At 46.4% G+C, this 20,599-nt stretch overlaps 1 protein-coding gene across 2 annotated transcripts in view; it reads right to left on the bottom strand.

The window, feature by feature from the left end:
- The window catches only part of srgap1a (SLIT-ROBO Rho GTPase activating protein 1a), a 164,651-nt gene that overhangs the window by 51,235 nt on the left and 92,817 nt on the right, over positions 1-20,599 (bottom strand). The window contains exons 5-12 of one of the 2 annotated variants that reach the window (XM_024423866.2): positions 18,216-18,395; positions 17,032-17,160; positions 13,776-13,997; positions 13,144-13,245; positions 4,727-4,924; positions 4,059-4,143; positions 2,245-2,272; positions 1,208-1,316 (exon numbers count right to left, since the gene is read on the bottom strand). In XM_024423866.2, the coding sequence (XP_024279634.1) occupies positions 1,208-1,316; positions 2,245-2,272; positions 4,059-4,143; positions 4,727-4,924; positions 13,144-13,245; positions 13,776-13,997; positions 17,032-17,160; positions 18,216-18,395 (1,053 nt within the window). Of the gene's footprint in view, positions 1-511; positions 546-1,207; positions 1,317-2,244; positions 2,273-4,058; positions 4,144-4,726; positions 4,925-13,143; positions 13,246-13,775; positions 13,998-17,031; positions 17,161-18,215; positions 18,396-20,599 lie in introns of both variants that reach the window. The other variant, XM_024423867.2, reaches the window with a different exon arrangement.

The raw sequence follows: 20,599 nt of genomic DNA, 5'->3' as shown, positions 1-20,599 counted from the left end.
CAACGCTCTGTAGCGGAGATGGACAGGGCCTGGGCCACTATAGTGCATGCTGATGTAATACAATCACATGTGATGTGAGCACTAAGCCAGATGGGTATTGGATTTCTCCCAACATATACTATCAATGTAGATGTTGGAAGGTTTAAAATAATTGTTGGGTATTCTAATAATTGTACAATGTAATCTGAGCCAAATTGTAAGAACGGGGTAGATGTGGAATTTATTGGGTACGGGCCAAGTTATACTTCAGTATCCAGCTCAACCGTGGATATAGGAATTAGGATATCAAATGAAATGACATCTATAGATGTGGGCAGTTCAGTCTTTCAGAGCAAACCTCCAGGGAGTTAGTATTGCACATCAACACACACCAAGGTTTTCACAGACAGGAAGTGGCAGTGGTGTTAGGGGCAGGGCAGAAAAAGAGACAAACAGACAGAAGGGAAGTCAGTATAGACAGACAGGCAGCAGTAGGGATCGGTCCCTTTAGACTCCAGGTTCTCCACTCTACCTGATGTCTGGCGTGCGAGTTCCGTCGTCCACGGCTACAAGGAAGAATAAAAGGAAGCAGAGAGAGCAGGAGGAGAGAGAGGCGAAACCCAGATTAAATCACCACAGCAGCCACCTACAGTACCACAGCCGAGCCCAGCCCTCACCCCCCACACACTGAGTACAGAGCGGCTATCAAACGCGGGGGAAGGAACAGGGAGGACAGCAGGGCACTATGAGGTGGTGAATCCCTTATCACTCTGGCCACCGTCCCCTGGCTGTCGCATATATCCTGCTGACAATGTCTGCTTTTATACCAGCCAGAGGAGAGAGAGAGAGAGAAAGACAAAGAGGGAGAAATACCAATGCCATAGCTGACAGCATGGACCCCGGAGGAAAGATGGAGACAAACATCGCCCCTCAATCCTCTCCTCCTTCACCCCCCCCACTCTGTGCTCGCGTGCCCTCTGCTCTGCCATTATTCCACCTCCCCTGGATTCACCCTGTCAGTACCAATGCTGTCTCTGTGCTTCCCCAGCGTTTGAGACTACACAGCTGCAGAGAAAACCCAGAAAAAAATAGAACCACAGAGTTGTAGTCGGCGTAATGATCAAACCCCAGGAAAAAGGCCAAGCGAGAGTGGTTGAGTTACGATCATCATTATGGTAACGGTCGGAGAGACGGTCGGTCGCGGTCCGAGGCCGGACTTGACCAGTACCTTGACAAAGGACTCCAGATTGCCATTAAACAACTTGACGTTAAAGACCGAGCGGGGCCTAGCCCTCCTATTCGTGCCACCGTGAGGTTTTGGCGGCACATTGGGAGGCCTAGAAGATGGAGACGCTGTTACAGAAGCTAGAGAAATCGTCCACCATGAACATACAGTGTAGATAGTTTGGTAAAACATTCTGACATTGAGAGTCCAGATGCTTAGACAAAGTAAACACGCATTTTCTAAACTATGGCAAAAAAGTGACTTGTTGTGTTGTCACTTATGGGGTCAGTCAGGGACCGGTAAGCCTGTTCTGAGAGTTTCCGAGTGTTCGTCGTGAAATGATGCTGGGCCCCGATCGGATATCAAACAAAGTTTATCAACTTTCAAAGCAGAATTACTTTCCCATTGTTCCTTAACTGTAGTGATATACCATTTTCTAGCTCTGAGTCTCTACTTTTATCCAATGTAAAAACACCATTTCAAATTTAGGACTGATTCCAGGTGGTGAGTCACAAATAATCCCTCCAAAGGGACTTTGATCTAGATACTAACACACAGTGCATTTGCATGCAAATGACAGTGTTTCTCCCTCTCTCTCCCCCTGTGAAAGAACATTGCTTTGCTATCTGAGAAAATTCAAGGGGGGGGGGATTCAGAATAATTTCCATGCCATGCTAGGCATATGGCAAATTAAATCCCAGGGGAGTCCAGAGCAGTAACATCTGCTCTCTCTGCTCTGCTGTCTATCTCTCCAAGGTCAGGAGTTAGGGTACAGTAGGAATTACTTCACTGTGCACATAGTGCTAAGGGAGAAACTTTTCAGGCGCCTAACTTTTATTTTCTTTACAAACCAGTGTAAATGTGTCTAGACGTTATTGGAAATTTGACTCTAGGATGATAATGATAAATAGTGTTTGCAATGGAAAGTACAATGACTTTTGGGGAAGGTTTTTAAAGAACTGAATGTGGACAACTCGGTCTTATGAAGGGTCTTAGTAAAAACTAAGAGGTTTGTATATGAGATAGTGGTAGTGTCTTACCTTGTGGTCATATAGTCCCCTCTGTGACCTGTGGAGACCGAGGGGAGAAAAGGGGAAGAGAGAGCGATTAGAGGGGGGACATGAGATGAGATTTGGGACCCGTCCCAGAGACACTGCAGTGCTTTGTGCACACGCTCAGTAAAGCACGATGCAGCCCTGCCATCTGCCCATAACCTCTGGCCTCATTATTATACTCTTAGGTAAAGAGTATTGATTTTTAGGGCAATCTCAGTAGACATGGTACAAAAAGAGAGGGTAAAGACCCTCGTGACACATCACAGTAAAATTGAAGGATGTATTGTATAAGGAAATGGTCAAATACTGGTAAAAGATGGGTTACTCTGTGGACATCTGAGGGGTGGAATTAAGATTCTTAATTTATCCGTTATTTTACCAGGTAAGTTGACTGAGAACACGTTCTCATTTGCAGCAACGACCTGGGGAATAGTTACAGGAGAGAGGAGGGGGATGAATGAGCCAATTGTAAACTGGGAATTATTAGGTGACCGTGATGGTTTGAGGGCCAGATAGGGAATTTAGCCAGGACACCGGGGTTAACACCTCTACTCTTACAATAAGTGCCATGGGATCTTTAATGACCGCAGAGAGTCGGGGCATCCGTTTAACGTCCCATCTGAAAGACGGCATCCTACACAGGGCAGTGTCCCCAATCACTGCCATGGGGCATTGGGATATTTTTTAGACCAGAGGAAAGAGTGCCTCCTACTGGCCCTCCAACACCACTTCCAGCAGTATCTGGTCTCCCATCCAGGGACTGACCAGGACCAACCCTGCTTAGCTTCAGAAGCAAGCCGGCAGTGGTATGCAGGGTGGTATGCTGCTGGCCAAAAGCGGGATTTGCCGATGCACTTGGGAGTAGTTCCTAAAAATAGGAAGAGGCTATATGTATGTATATTGAATGTTTATGTTTTCCACCAGGTCCTCCAACCAGGGGAGGGGGTGGTTAAAATTAATACAAATAAAAGATAGACGCATGACGACTCACACACAGTAACACACACACTCACACAATTGAAAGCTTTGTAGAAGGCAGGATCCCTTGGCTCGTCATAGGGACAAGCCAAGGGATTCCAATTCTCCATCTCAACTCCCTGTACAGTCAACAGATTGACAAAGACCGACCGATTGAGACCACCCTGGGAGCAGCCTTTATTGTTGCGATCAGGATCAGGAGGAGCAGCTCAGTGTTGACAGAAGCTTAGTCAAAGGCCTTGAGGAGATATACCACCGATGTAGAACACAGGGACCCCAGACATAACAGTAATATGCGCTAATGCTGCCGGGCCATTAAGCTAACCGCTAATCAATCTCTAAGAGGGATAATACAGCAGCAGTGCCTTTAGCTCGGACTTGGCTCGCTAATGGTGAGATTATTTCTCAGTCGTGAGACCCGATGGAGAAAGTAGCACAAGGGAAATGTTACCACGTAACAGAGGAGATTGAAATGGACCATTTTAGAATCAACCAAGTATGTTTTTAACTAGCTGAGTTCTAAAGCACAGCATTTCGTTCAGAAAGTGCATGCAATCTTTCTCTTCCACTTAGCCAGGAAGTCCTTTACAAACCCCAGCCCACTGAAAACAGACAATAGCCAAGACTTTGAGTCAGTGTACTGTTTAATACATATGGAAACCTGCTTAGTTAACTGAGCCAAACCAAGCCCAGTCATTTTCCTCCTGTCTTGATGGTGGAACGACCGACCAAGGGGAGACAGACAGACAGAGGGGAGACAGACAGAGGGGAGACAGACAGACATGAAGTAGGCCATGACACTGGGGTCTCTGACCCCTTACCTTCTCCCAGAGTCCTCTTCAGCAGGTCGTGCTTGGCCTGCAGTTTGGAGATGAGATTGCTGCCCTCCAGAAACTCCCGGAATTTCTGTGGAGAATTCAGAGTAATTACTAGGGCTGATGAGCCAAGTGAGCGTTGCCTGCCCTTAAGACACCAATCTCTGATAAGGCAGCCAAGGGCAAAGGACACAACGACAATGGGAGGTTTAAATTTAAAAAAAAAAAGCTTTATCGCACCATGTCCATCTTTAGACAGCCAGGAGGACACAATAACAGAGAATAGCCTAGTCGCTCACTAAGGAAGAGATACTTTTGGAGAGCTTTGTGTCAGAGTTACATTGCCCAGAGAGGGAATACATAATATAAATCAGCATTTTACTAGAAAAACAGTACAGTGAGCACATATTTTTGTCACATGCTCTATTAGTAAGATACATTACAACTACTATCACGACACCACGGATCACAACGATCCAACGTTGTCCACATGTATTCATATTTTCCAGCCAATCGATCAACAGCAGCAATTTCTATAGCGACTGTCAGTCTGAATTCAAAGTCAGCACAAAACTTACTGAAAATATTTTTGCTACTGTGTTCAATGAATATGACCCTGACCAGTTCTCTCCAGTCATAACCCAGAGGTTACCATTAGCGGGCGCTCCACTCACCATGAAGTAGAACTGCTCCGTCTCCTGCTGGTTGGCCCTCCGCTTGGCGATGCTGGGCTTGCTGAGGTAGGTCTCCGACACGGTGGACTTGACCGACTCTGTGGAGCGGCTGTGGTGGAAACACTCGGACACGTCATAGTCTTCGATGGTCACCATATCCTGGATGGTGGTCAGGGTGGCCTCTGACGTCTTCTTGATCTGAACAGAACACAAGAGAGGACCACAACTTTGCCACAGGTGTAAACACACATTCAACTGTAGGTTGCTTTCCCTCGAGTAGCGACCACTGACCCAAGATCCAGGAGACCGAGGTTATGACCCCTAAACTACAGGCACTGGCTGGGAGGGTGCATGAGTGAGTTGCAGAAGTTATGGAGCGCTGGAGAGACTTAGTGTTACGACAACGCAGTTAATCAATATTTATCTATTTAACTGTGTTAAGCCTACCAACACGACCCAAAGGTAGCCAAGTCTGAGCGCTATCAGAGTACAGCATGGTTGGTACCATATTGTAACCAGGGCTCCCGAGTGGCGCAGCGGTCTAAGACACTGCATCTCAGCGCTGGAGGTGTCACTACAGACCCTGTTTCGATTCCAGGGCTGAATCACAACCGGCCGTGATTGGGAGTCCAATAGGGCGGCGCACAATTGGCGGCCGTCATTGTAAAAAATAATTTGTTCTTAACTGACTTGCTTTGTTAAATAAATACAAATAAAACCCAATTCAAATAACTTATACCACCCTCTTAATGTGAGAAATTCATGGCTTTCTGCCAGCCTCAGGCGCAGCATGACAAATGCACCAGTCCTTGAGCATGACTCCAGACCAGGGCAATCAATTTACAGACAGATAGAATAGAGCTGGAAGGTAGGTAGGTAGAGAGGAATGGTGCTCAGTCCCAGGCTTTTCATTCTTATCTCCATAGCTGCCACTTCACTTGTCAGCGATTGCTTTTCCAAGAGCTTATAAAACGCCAGGGCTTGGCCAAGCATATCCCCATCACCTCCAACAGAGGGAGGACAACACAATGCAAGATTCCACTAGACACTGACGGTAACCGTGACTAAGTCAACAAGATACTCCTTTCCAGGGGGTGATATATGCATTGTGTTAAAGCTTTAATGAAATGCATGTTATTGGCAAACAAACTCTCCCCACCTTCAAAGAGGTCTCACTCAGAGACATTTAGGCTTCTGAAAATACTCCCATTCCACTGATGCGATACATTTGGGGGGGAGGATTGAGCGCGAGAGAGAGCGAGAGAGAGAGCACGAGAGAGAGCGAGAGAGACTAAGAAGAGAGTTAGGAGGTAGATAGACGGGGGAAAGGATGGTGCTGCATGCCGAGGGCTCACATGATTTCAGAGAGCATGTGTTCACCTAATGACAGGGTTCAGAGAGCATATGAGAGAGAGAGATACCTGCCAGAACCTGAGATTGACTGTCGAATGTGTCAGCGTGAGTCATCGACACAGAAAAGATGCAGAGAGAGAAAGAAGAGCGAGAGGGGGAGAGAAAAAGAGTGAGAAAGAAGGAGAGCGAGAGAGAGAAATAAGGAGAGAGATAAAGGAGAGAGAATGTCAGAGAGAGCGAGGCCAACTCGCAAAGAACAGAAACAGCCTAACCACCATCTGAAGCAGAAAACGCCACTCTGCATACAACACAGAATTCTGACAGGGAGGTTAAGGCGTGTGACCATCAAAGTCAGAAGGCATGTACTTCTGATAGACGAGCTAGTAACTAGTCGAGATGTGAGTGCTTGAATGAGAAATTTCTCAATGAAAACCATGACTACATTGGCGTTACATGGTTTCACATGTAACTACGACACACAGAGACAGGAACAGATTATAGCTCGCCTTACTAATTGTTTGACCCATGACTCATTCAACCTTTGACCCACCTGAGAAAAAAAGGGTGGTATGAATGAACCCAAGGCTCTCTTTCAACTCCCCTTTCATCTGTGTGTTACGTTTAACGGATCACACAACTGATTCTGCACACACACACAGAGCGGCTGTAGTTACTGTCATTCATCGCTATGTGGAGCAAAGAAACAAAAATGACACACCATGCCGAGAAAGCATGCCAAGTCCCACTGTCATTCGCCACTATGTTAAGCAAAAAACAGAAATGGCACAACATGCCAAGAAAGAGAGGCCATCTGGTGGGCAGGACACAGAGCAGTGGTTCCCCGTCCTGACCTGTGTGGGGCATCAGTTTCATCCAGGCAGACAAGGTCATGCAGCACCATGGCTTTTCACGTCCCCCCCACACAGAGGGGTGCTGCCTGCACTGACTGCATACAGCCAGTGTGAAAGCACCAGCTGGGCTTAGATGTCAACTCCCTGTTCAGAAATACATTACACACCCAGTGTGATCGCCTGAGCCTTGTAGCCCAGCATGAAATACCCCAGTCAAACCACAAACATACAGTACTACAACACTATAGGTCTGGACAGGGAGAATGACAGTGTACGATGGGAAATTGAGGGTTGGCAGGCGATTAAGCTTCTCATAACTTAGACGTTTCAAATTAAAGATGTCTTAAATCACCAAACAAACTTTTCAGGCTATCACTATTATAGTACTACCTTCAATTACTAAGGGAACTGGATCATTTGAACGTTTCAGATGAGTGGTGATACCGAGTGGAATGAGGAGGAGTGGTGATACCGAGTGGAATGAGGAGGAGTGGTGATACCGAGTGGAATGAGGAGGAGTGGTGATACCGAGTGGAGTGAGGATACTGAGGAGGAGGAGTGATGATACTGAGTGGAATGAGGAGGAGTGATGATACTGAGTGGAATGAGGAGGAGGGTACTGAGTGGAATGAGGAGGAGTGATGATACTGAGTGGAATGAGGATACTGAGTGGAATGAGGAGGAGTGATGATACTGAGTGGAATGAGGAGGAGTGATGATACTGAGTGGAATGAGGAGGAGTGATGATACCGAGTGGAATGAGGAGGAGTGATGATACCGAGTGGAATGAGGAGGAGTGATGATACCGAGTGGAATGAGGAGGAGTGATGATACTGAGTGGAATGAGGAGGAGTGATGATACTGAGTGGAATGAGGAGGAGTGATGATACTGAGTGGAATGAGGATACTGAGTGGAATGAGGAGGAGTGATGATACTGAGTGGAATGAGGAGGAGTGATGATACTGAGTGGAATGAGGAGGAGTGGTGATACCGAGTGGAGTGAGGATACTGAGTGGAATGAGGAGGAGTGATGATACTGAGTGGAATGAGGAGGAGTGATGATACTGAGTGGAATGAGGAGGAGTGATGATACTGAGTGGAATGAGGAGGAGTGATGATACTGAGTGGAATGAGGATACTGAGTGGAATGAGGAGGAGTGATGATACTGAGTGGAATGAGGAGGAGTGATGATACTGAGTGGAATGAGGATACTGAGTGGAATGAGGAGGAGTGATGATACTGAGTGGAATGAGGAGGAGTGATGATACTGAGTGGAATGAGGAGGAGTGATGATACCGAGTGGAATGAGGAGGAGTGATGATACCGAGTGGAATGAGGAGGAGTGATGATACTGAGTGGAATGAGGAGGAGTGATGATACTGAGTGGAATGAGGAGGAGTGATGATACTGAGTGGAATGAGGAGGAGTGATGATACTGAGTGGAATGAGGAGGAGTGATGATACTGAGTGGAATGAGGAGGAGTGATGATACTGAGTGGAATGAGGAGGAGTGATGATACTGAGTGGAATGAGGAGGAGTGATGATACTGAGTGGAATGAGGAGGAGTGATAATACTGAGTGGAATGAGGAGGAGTGATAATACTGAGTGGAATGAGGAGGAGTGATGATACTGAGTGGAATGAGGAGGAGTGATGATACTGAGTGGAATGAGGAGGAGTGGTGATACCGAGTGGAGTGAGGATACTGAGTGGAATGAGGAGGAGTGATGATACCGAGTGGAATGAGGAGGAGTGGTGATACCGAGTGGAATGAGGAGGAGTGGTGATACCGAGTGGAATGAGGAGGAGTGGTGATACCGAGTGGAGTGAGGATACTGAGTGGAATGAGGAGGAGTGATGATACTGAGTGGAATGAGGAGGAGTGATGATACTGAGTGGAATGAGGAGGAGTGATGATACTGAGTGGAATGAGGAGGAGTGATGATACTGAGTGGAATGAGGATACTGAGTGGAATGAGGAGGAGTGATGATACTGAGTGGAATGAGGAGGAGTGATGATACTGAGTGGAATGAGGATACTGAGTGGAATGAGGAGGAGTGATGATACTGAGTGGAATGAGGAGGAGTGATGATACCGAGTGGAATGAGGAGGAGTGATGATACCGAGTGGAATGAGGAGGAGTGATGATACCGAGTGGAATGAGGAGGAGTGATGATACTGAGTGGAATGAGGAGGAGTGATGATACTGAGTGGAATGAGGAGGAGTGATGATACTGAGTGGAATGAGGAGGAGTGATGATACTGAGTGGAATGAGGAGGAGTGATGATACTGAGTGGAATGAGGAGGAGTGATGATACTGAGTGGAATGAGGAGGAGTGATGATACTGAGTGGAATGAGGAGGAGTGATGATACTGAGTGGAATGAGGAGGATGATAATACTGAGTGGAATGAGGAGGAGTGATAATACTGAGTGGAATGAGGAGGAGTGATGATACTGAGTGGAATGAGGAGTAGTGATGATACTGAGTGGAATGAGGAGGAGTGATAATACTGAGTGGAATGAGGAGGAGTGATAATACTGAGTGGAATGAGGAGGAGTGATGATACTGAGTGGAATGAGGAGGAGTGATGATACTGAGGGAATGAGGAGGAGTGATAATACTGAGTGGAATGAGGAGGAGTGATAATACTGAGTGGAATGAGGAGGAGTGATGATACTGAGTGGAATGAGGAGTAGTGATGATACTGAGTGGAATGAGGAGGAGTGATAATACTGAGTGGAATGAGGAGGAGTGATAATACTGAGTGGAATGAGGAGGAGTGATAATACTGAGTGGAATGAGGAGTGCTGATATTGAGTGGAATGAGGAGTGATGATATTGAGTGGAATGAGGGTGTTTAAAATTCCCTTCCTTTCGTGTGACAGGATTGACCAACATTCTGCTTTGATGGGACCCAAAAGACCTGCGTCTTCCTTAGCACTCCTACTACGAGAGACGCTTTGTGAATACGGGTCCAGAGTTGCACTGTTTAGGACCAGCCCATGGGTTCCATCACCTCCGTGCCCTCGGCACGGGAGTACAGTACCTTTCCTAACAAACTCCTGGGTATGAGACGAGCCCCCTCTTTCCCCAGCCTCTCCTGGGTGGGCATGTGGAGGCCAATGGGCCCAGCTGTCACCGTATGGAGAGGACCCACGCATGCGAGAGAATCGCTCCCAGCTAAAAAGCTGTTGAAAGTCCCTGTATTATTCAGCAGACTACTAGTTACCAGTGTTGACTGCTAGGCTCAATTACAGCCGGTCTTTTAGACATAGGCGCTCACTGGGATATGCCCATTGGGGCCCAGCAGGATTAGAGCAGGAGGCCTGGATGTGATCCCTGTGAATGCTGGGGGGGGAGATACTTGTCCCTTATGGAATATAGACATATCTTATCACCTTGATTCTAGAACTACAGACCTTCTTGACATTTGGCATTTAGGGTCTTAAAGGTGTATTTGGCTTCTGAACTCCGGGGTTGAATATAATAATAATTAATAATAATGTATTTAGCAGACACTTATCCAAAGTGAAATACAATCATGAGAGCATACATTTTACGTATGGGTGGTCCTGAGAATCAAACCCACTACCCTGGCACTACCAGTATACTGGAGATGTGTCAGTTGTGAAGTCACTTGCCATGCTCTACCAACTGAGCTACAAAAGGACCATGGGCAGGACCATGGGCAGCCTGACAAGTGACTTCACAACTAACACATCTCCAGTATAAAACTTGTCTGGTGAGGAGCAGGACTTCTATCCACCAGGGCCCGTGGTGAGGAGCAGGACTTCTATCCATCAGGGCCCGTGGTGAGGAGCAGGACTTCTATCCATCAGGGCCCGTGGTGAGGAGCAGGACTTCTATCCATCAGGGCCTGTGGTGAGGAGCAGGACTTCTATCCATCAGGGCCTGTGGTGAGGAGCAGGACTTCTAGCCATCAGGGCCTGTGGTGAGGAGCAGGACTTCTATCCATCAGGGCCTGTGGTGAGGAGCAGGACTTCTATCCATCAGGGCCTGTGGTGAGGAGCAGGCTAATCTCCTGATCAGTGAGTCAGGGCTGCGGCTGGCCAACACTAAGCTAACACTGAACACACATCTCCTAGGCTTTGATGTGCCACCCTGAGGTTTATCTGTAGAAAAACAAACACTGGCTCCCTACAAAGGAGACCGTATTGGATTGCCAGGGTTAGTGCAAAACGCCTGGAGAATATGCATTAAGTTCGGTACACATCTAGCGAGAGAGAGAGGAGGAAAGAGACTCCGTCTGTATCTATCTAAAGCCGTGTTTCATCCAAATCTCAGAGGCAAAGGGAATTTAAATAACTGGATTAATAGCTTGCTCTGAGAAACACCCACACTGAATGGCGAAGGAATTGTAATAAACAAAACTCTGTCCTCTGAGAAGGGTAGAGGTTTAACCAACACAGCATAACATATTCCAGAATTTCTGCAAATATATCTGCATATATACACCCAGACCAGAGGACCACAGTGGGCCGTCCCATACCAAATAGCTCCCAGAGTCTTCCATCTCTGACGATAATAAATCATCTTATCCATGTTTTCTTACACCCTCTCATGGTGTCAAGGGTCGAGGAAACAACTGCATGTCAATTGATAGCAGAAAACAAAAAACAGCTTTTCACTTCCTGTCTGGAACAGATCTTAGTCAGTCAAACCCTTGCCTCCTCTGTCCTTGTTTCCTCAATTCCTTTCAAAGGGCATTGGAGGAGAGGATCCAAGGTCCCTCCCTCAGACCTCCTCCTCCAATGAGCTTGGAAATGAATTGAGAAAACAAGGACGGAAGAAGCAAGGAATTGACCGTTTGAAATAGCCAATGTGTGTACAGTTCTGCTTCAGTGTTTTGACAGCCCCTGGAAAGGCCTTTTCAATTACACACCATGCCAAGAAAGAGGCCATCTGGTGGAAGAGAGAAAGAGGCCATTTGAGCAGTGGTTCCCCGTCCTGACCTGTGTGGGGCATCCGTTTCATCCAGGCAGACAAGGTCATGCAGCACCATGGCTTTTCACGACCCCCCACACAGAGGGGTGCTGCCTGCACTGACTGCATACAGCCAGTGTGAAAGCACCAGCTGGGCTTAGGTGTCAACAACAACTCCCCGTTCAGAAATACATTACACACCCAGTGTGATCGCCTGAGCCTTGTAGCCCAGCATGAAATACCCCAGTTAAACCACAAACATACAGTACTACAACACTATAGGTCTGGACAGGCAGAATGACAGTGTACGATAGGAAATTGAGGGTTGGCAGGTGATTAAGATCTCATAACTTAGACAGTACTAGACCCTACAATAGGAAAGTTTAAAAAGATACTGAGAACTTGCAGACATATCATGCATCATCTGACAAAAACACATATCTATCAACTTCATTTAGTTGTATAATCAAGCCAGTCTGAAATCTCTTGAAGCAACGGAAACTGACTGACACATTCACAAGCATTCATTCCTAAGTCCTTATTTCTTTGTGATATCAAAGAGAGAAGGCTGTGCGCACTGATGTGAGATGAGAGGAGATAGCAGGTCAGACGGGAGACAACGTGAGACACAAGAAGCCAGACTGATGGACGTGATTGCACTCCCTAACACCGCAGCAGCAGACAGACATTTCCTTCCAGTTGTCTTTTTACTTAGCAAGCACTCAGGCATGCCAGCCAGCACAAGTCTGATTAAAATGTTACAGCCAGGGATGGATCGCCAATGTCAAAACCGAGAGGTGGGGCACAGAGTGTTCTAATAGAATATATAGTGTCTGTGTGTGTGTGATAGAGAGACAGTGATTTTTTTCCCACCATTGGGACAAGGGAAAAACTTCTCTGTGTGGTACTGAAGGCTGCCTGCGGGGCATGAGAGGTTTTTGTTGTGCGGTAATTATTCCAACTACGATATCTAAATTATTTAAGCCATCAACTCTCCTTGGCTGACTTCTGACTTAAGGTAACTTTTCACACAGTATTTTACTTCCTTCCCAACATGTGACCACAATGGATCCAAACAGTTGTGTTCATTAAGCTCCAAGTAAAACATTTTTAAAAAAGGACTAAAACAGGGAGGACCACCTGACCTTCAGGACTATTGGTCCAATAATCAACACTCTTTTGAGTTTTCCATGGCATCACTTTTTCTGTTGCATGGCTGACTAAATAGGACCACGGTATGTCAGAGCTGGACTCCCTCTTACCTCCTCGTTCTCAATGTTCAGAGTGGCCAGGCGGGACTGGAGCTGCTGGAACCTCAGCATTAGCTCGCCATTCACCGGGGGCTGCATCGCAATCTGACACACCTGTGCAGGAAGAGGAAATGCATCATCACTGAACAGGAAGTCACTTCATCACCGCCGTTGGACAGATGGCTCACTTAATCTTTAACCTAAGAAGTAAATCAGTTTAAACTACACCACAACCCACAATGGTTTCCAATGACCCAGATCCGAATCCAGACTGCCGCAGAACAATAGTTTGTGAACAAACATGATATCAGGGACGCCAGAGCCAACGACTCCTCAGTAAAACATATTGTACTCGACTTAAGGCTGAGAAATGAGACATGCTTATCATTGGCTTCGGCCTATTAAAACCTGCTCTGCCGGCTTAGACAGTAAAGTTATGCAATTAAGCCACCAAAACCAGGGCTCATTTAGTACGAGACATAATCAAATTCTAATTCAATTCCACACTGTGAAGCATTTAGGACTGAACATATTGATTCTAGTAAAAACATGGTGTCTTAAACCATTTTGACAAACAGCACTAGCCTTCACTAATAATAATGGATGAACGAAAGAGCAGATGACAAATGAACTCGGTGTCTCACCTCGTCGCCCATGTGGGGCTGGAACTCAAACTTCATGGGCGGGCAGAAAGCAGTGGGGTACAACTCCATGAAGCGCTGGCGGTCGCTGCGGGGGTCCAGGCTGTCCACGGCGTTCTCGATGATGTCCAGGCCCTCGTGGCGACTAGTCTCCAGGTTGTACTCCGCTGACAGGTAGGTCCTCAGGGCCCGGTTCAGGCTGGCGTGGTAGCCCAGATCACAGCACTGGAAGAGGGGAAGAGGAAATTATACTTGGATCAGGAAGTCCCGTTTACTGGATCTTCTGGTAAACTGATAGTAAGCCAGAATGTCGCAGGCACTAAAAGGTTATGTCCAAACACAGTTGAGAGTTGAGTCAAGGTGGTTGGATGTCCTTTGGGTGGTGGATCATTCTTGTTGGGAGTGGAAAAACCAGCAGCATTGCAGTTCTTGACACACTTAAACTGGTGCGCCTGGCAACTACCTACTACCATACCCCGTTCAAAAGGATCGTCAATATTTTCTCTGGCCCATTCACCCTCTGAATGGCACACAGACAATCCATGTCTCAATTGTCTCAAGACTTAAAAATCCTTCTTTAACCTGTCTCCTCCTCTTCATCTACACTGATTGAAGTGGATTTAACAGGTGACACCAATAAGGGATCATGGCTTTCACCTGAATTCACCTGGTCAGTCTGTGTCATGGTGTTCCAGTTTGTTTATGGAAAAACCAACAACTTTGTAACAGTTTCAACAAAGTTGACAATGTATGCTCTCTTAGTCTTTCCACACACTGTAGTCATTAACATTATTGGCCGTTAAAGAGAATAGTCTGATACTTTCTCTGACAGCTGCCTTGGCCCTGAGTCATAGAACCTGAAGACTGTTTCCAACATGAATAGTTCCTTCAGCATCTGACGCTGGATCTCATTAACTAGGACATTGGTTAGCCAGGGCCTGTGAGTTCACACGGACAGCATTGGAAGCTGGTGGAAGACACCCAGACTCAGAAGCACTGTGCCAGGCAAGATAACCGCCCGGTTTGTCTAGCCTAAATAACACTGGATCAAGATAGGTCCAATTCATCAAAACCAACTTTTTTAAACCCTGTCCTGTTACCTCCAAGACAGATCACAAGTGTGTGTGAACACCAGCACAAACACAATTAAAGCAGAAGGGAGGCAATTTTAGCTCCCAGCATGGAGGCTTGGTCGAAAATATAAAGGTGAGGACGCGAGGATTCTAATATAAAATATCTAGTATTCATAAATGTGGAAGAATTCGAAACAAGGGGACTAGCAATACTGGAAGTAAATGTTCAGTACGGAAAGTTCTCCATCAAATTGGAAAATAAACACATTCCTAGTGAATTTCAGCCAACTAGTCTGCAAGCACATAACTGTTTTACAGTCATTCAATTAATTTAAATGTTGTTCAAATGATCTACAGCCATTTCATGACTTTTCCTGACCACTGGTCATGTTTTCAATGATAATCCTGTGGAATCAGCAACGGTGATGGTCCAGTGAATTTGTTGATTTTTCAACGCTGCTGTATGGAATAATTACATTGTTCTTACCTCTGTTTTCAACCTAGCGTGGAGGTCACATTTCTCACGGATCTCCTTCCTTACCGACTATCTGGAATTCATTTATTTATCTGTTATTTTACCAGGTCAGTTGACTGAGAACACACGTTCTCATTTGCAGCAACGACCTGGGGAATAGTTACAGGGGAGAGGAAGGGGGATGAATGAGCCAATTGTAAACTGGGGATTATTAGGTGACCATGATGGTTTGAGGGTCAGATTGGGAATTTAGCCAGAACACCGGGGTTAACACCCCTACTCTTATGATAAGTGCCATGGGATCTTTAATGACCGCAGAGAGTCAGGACATCCGTTTAACGTCCCATCTGAAAGACGGCATCCTACACAGGGCAGTGTCCCCAATCACTGCCCTGGGGCATTGGGATATTTTTTTAGACCAGAGGAAAGAGTGCCTCCTACTGGCCCTCCAACACCACTTCCAGCAGTATCTGGTCTTCCATCCAGGGACTGACCAGGACCAACCCTGCTTAGCTTCAGAAGCAAGCCAGCAGTGGTATGCAGGGTGGTATGCTGCTGGCTAATACACCATCACTAAAAGTACCCAGCGTTCTCCGGGGCTGTGCTGGCAACTCCAGAGACATGGTACAGTACATATTTTACCAAAAGGGAAAAATGATATCCCAGGTAGGCCAGTGTATAAATAACTCCGGGTTCTGGAGGAGCAAACAAAGTAATCTGCTGGGTAGACAGAGTACAGAGCACATAGTAGTACTGAGTACAGAGTGGTGATATGAGGGATGGGACTGCTGAACTACAACATACACCAGTAATTGTCGAAAAATGAGTTTCAGGGGTAGGGCTTTTTCCCACACCCCATTCAAGCTAAAGATGTGATTAAGTGTGTGTGTAGGTGTGTCTGTCTGTACTGTCCGTCATGCAGTATTGTGTATAACATGAGGACATGGATGGTAGAATAGTAGAATAGCTTGAGTCACAAGCGCTACGAGACCACTGGGCTTTTTATTTCTCTTCCTCCAGTCATTTCTATCCTACAGTTTGTTGTGTCTGTTCACCATCGTTCATATTTCAGCTCTCCTGCTAAACTCATCAGTTTCATTCTACAGACCCAGATATTAGGTCTCGAAAGGACCTAAAAAAATACTGCTGAATGGCAGGGTGTCTTCAACATTACGAGGATCGAAAAAGAGCGTAATACAATTTACCTTAGCAGTGAGACGCGTTTTTGTTTTTAAACACATCGTATGATTGGGTGTGCAGACGACTTAATTTGAAGTCTGGGGAACGGGAGAGGCTTAGACTGAGAAGCGTCTCTCAGTTTGTGGCAGAGTGAATCTCTCTGCGGCTTGTGTTATGGAGTAATGTGTACATTCCCTCAGATCTTTAGGAATGTATGAGTGAACATCATTAAGCATGCTAAGAAGGCTATGTCTGAAATGGCACCGTATTTACTTTATAGTGCACTACTTTTGACCGGAGCCAATTGGGCTCGGGTCAAAAGTTGTGCACTATGTAGGGCATAGGGTGCCATTTTGGATGCAACAAGGGCTTATTAACGAGAGAAGAGGGAGTAGAGACGCTGTTTGGTAACACAGTTTCTAATTTGGCCTTGACAACCAAACTTTCCCAGTTATACAGTGCAGATAAATGAGTGTCTGTTCTTTAGCTGGAAGGTTCTCCCAACTAAAAACAAGTCATGCGGTTTACTTACATCAATTAAGTCAGACAAGTCGTGGATGTAGTACTTGAAGATGGAGGAATTTGTCGCCTCCAGCGTCAGCAGGTACTCGTTTCGCGCTTTGATTGACTTCAGCTTATTCTCAGAGTACTTGGCCTGGCGCTGATATGAGAGAGAGTGAGGGCGAGAAAGGGAGGAAGAGAGCGAGAGAAACAGAGAAATGAATGATCAAAAATGCCTTCAGTGACAGTGGCGCATGCTCTCATGTCTCCATGCACACTGTACGGCAGCTCTCACGTAACACATTTCAGGATGACTGGCAAACAGGAGCTGGCGCAGATAGACAACTGCGGAGCGGAGGGCAAATAACAGCTACTACGGCAACACAAGAATGGGCCTAAACTATGTATGCTTAAAAAAGACCTTCACAACATCTAGGATTAGCCACTTCCCAGCCCAGCTGTGCTCATTCTGACTTACTCTTAAGTCTGCCTGACTGACAGACAGACCGTTAGTTAGTCACCAGCCAATGACCAATGAACACTGACTCACATACGGACATGGTCTTTTAGATATTTTAACGCTTTGCAGGAGCCTGTGAATAAAATGCTGTTCCCGTGGCCATTAAACCATTGGTCACAGAGCTCTAACAGAAAACAGGCCTGCTCCTTCTGAGAAGAACACAAAGCAATCTGGCTGTTAAGTGACAGTGTGGTTTCCATCACACACATGGGAGACACACACACACAGGACAGCAGGGCTGCTTCTGATACAAAATGGAGGTCTGGCTGGCCGGTAGAGGTCTGTTTCTGTTACATATGATGAACACTTTCAGGCACACCTGGACGGCAACGTAAGTTCCTCAAAGTTGGGGCCGTAGAAAGTGAAAATATACACTATTAATGTAGAGGAGAGCTTGACCATAGAAATATAATCTATGCGCGTGACTAATCACAAGCTGGCCAACTGTGTTAAATGAGAAGACATTCCAACATTCCCTACAGCAACCATTATCATCATTAACAGTGTGAAGACCTTCACAATACACATCGTCTCACACCGTTGTGCCGTCCCAAACCATACTGTGCTGGCTCTAATTACATTCACCTGGTCCTTTCTAGCACAGTTCCAGCAAATGTGATGTATGCGTAACCAGGCCGGTGCAGAACAGCTTGGCTTGGCCCATTCGTGTCAAGCAGGCAATAAGTGTGCTGTACCTTCTCTTTCATCTTCTCGATCTTCTTGACGGAGCTGCGTCTCTGGTGCTTGTCCTCCAGACGGATACTGAAGACCGGCTCGGCCCGGCCGATCTGTTTCTCCTCCTGCTTCTCCGCCTCTTTCAGCTTGCTTTCGGCGCTGATGCTCTCCGTGTGGTACATGTGGTAGGTCTTCATCACCTGGGGGTTGGGGGGAGTTTGGAGGAAGAGATCAGAGGTCAAGGGTCAGTCATTCAACCTCACAGTAAGAGGCTGCTTTGAACCAAACAAAGCTTTCATCTACTTCCCACCCACTCCTCACAGACCGATTCAGCTCTACTTCACAGTGGGACATTCTTACTTCACCACCACAAATTAAAGGCAGATTGCCTCGCTCTGTTTTTATATGAGGCTCTTATACAGTATGAACTCAACAACCACGATTCACTGCCATTCCCATTTACCATATTGCTCTGCATTTGAAATTCCATTGACAGAGAACTCCATCTACACTTAACAGCTTGCTGGAATCACCACCACCGTTTAATATGGGATGACAACTCCATCTGATGCGTATAGGTAATGCTACAGCTCTGTAATGGGGCACCCTGGGACAGACACCCAATCATCCCTGGCTGCCGTAGCCCAAGACGAAGTGCCATCAGCAGGGTGCCAGCAGGCAGGCAGGGCCCATGTCAGATCAGGTGGTGACGGACGTACAGACTAAACCGCATACACAACAACCCTGTTCCCTCCCCTTTGAAGTGGAGAGCTACAATCCCTCAAAGGTAATGTAAAATTCCTGAGGCCAGGAGTTTCAAAAGACACCAAATTGTAAATAAGTTTGGCATGAGGTGATACGCAGACCTGGGTTCAAACACTATTTGAAATCATTTCAAATACTGTAGCTGTGCTTGATTGAGCTTCCCTGTTGCAAGGGAATCAATAGAACAGTACCTAAAAGTGCAAGCACTGCCCATCTGGCACTCCAGGCAGGCTAAAGCAAAACACTCAAAGTAATTAAAAGATTTAGTCATGTAATCAGATCTGGTGATACACTACATTTTAAGTGGGTATGCTCCCCTTGTCAATGCATCTGAACCAGAATTGAGGAAGAGTGATGGAGGCGTAGTGGTAAATGCATTACCACCACAGCAAGACACAGATTAAAGCTGCTTCCTCTGGTTTGACTCATTGTTATCCAAACAGGAGGGAGCTATTACCATGACTCACACAACTGTAGAATACATTAGGAAGTGGCTCATGAGTAGCCAGGTACAACTGCTGCTCAAGTAAACCAGGATTTCTTCAAGGGCCGTGACAAGTTCATAAGAGACTATTTATGACACATCCTAATGGCTCTTTGAGTGTAGGGATTGGAATGGAAAGCTGACATAGGCAGTCACTGAATGAGACGAATCACCAAATCAAAACAAACTTTATTTGTCACATGCGCCGAATACATCAAGTCTAGACTTCACCGTGAAATGCTTTCCAGACCAACGGGAGTCACAACTGACGACCAACGGGAGTCACAACTGACACCCACACATGCACTCTACTAAAGTTTTTGTAAACACTGCTTTCATCCGGACTCGAGCAGCTAGCTTGTTAAGCCACCCAAAAGCGATAAGACCTCTGACCTCTGAACAAACGCACATCTCTCTCTCCTTCCGGACCTTCAGAGGTCATTGACAGTGTGGCCATAGGATGGGGGAGGTACTGACAGAAGGCTGCTGGGGAGAGGAAAATACCTTAGCCTGGCTTCCACTGTAACCCTGTTGGGTCTGAGAGAATCAGTCCCATTCCCCTGCTGGGGCAGGCCATCCCTAGCCCGAGTCCTAGATCTGTTTCTATGGTCTTGCCAACTTCTTTGCTGTCAGTAGTAGGGCTAGCCTGTGTCCTAGATTTGTTTGTGCTGTCTTGCCAACAAACAATAACATGTTGGCGAGACAGCACAAACTGAACTAGGACTTGCCATGGCTGTCGCTGGCAAGGCTGTCTTTAAACCCACTGACGCAAGACCAGCCACTGAAAATTTTAACCCAGTAAATTACAGTTACACCGTCCGTATACATTAGAAAATCGGTCTGCATAACCTCAATCGGAATCAAAATACAGACCTAATTCCTAAACATCTCCGCTCCACCCCCCAAAAACAAGATATTTTCATAATGGGTGGACAGACTTTGCCCTGCTTGTCTTGTGCTGGTGGCCAGAGCCACGTAATAGGAACCAGTGAAGAGAGCCTGAGGGGCGACCAACCACAGGCCATACTACTGACTTACTGGTCTGGAGCCCTGGTGTGTTAACTTTAATCTCCTCTGCTTCTTTTAGAGGGACAGATTTAGAACAACTGGGACCAGACCTGTTATTTCACAGGCCCTGAGGCGGCAGGTAGCCTG

This window comes from Oncorhynchus tshawytscha, linkage group LG06, assembly GCF_018296145.1.
Source record: "Oncorhynchus tshawytscha isolate Ot180627B linkage group LG06, Otsh_v2.0, whole genome shotgun sequence".
NCBI classification, from domain to species: domain Eukaryota; kingdom Metazoa; phylum Chordata; class Actinopteri; order Salmoniformes; family Salmonidae; genus Oncorhynchus; species Oncorhynchus tshawytscha.
Note: the sequence above shows the minus strand (reverse complement) of the source record. Positions and strands in the feature narration are given on the sequence as shown.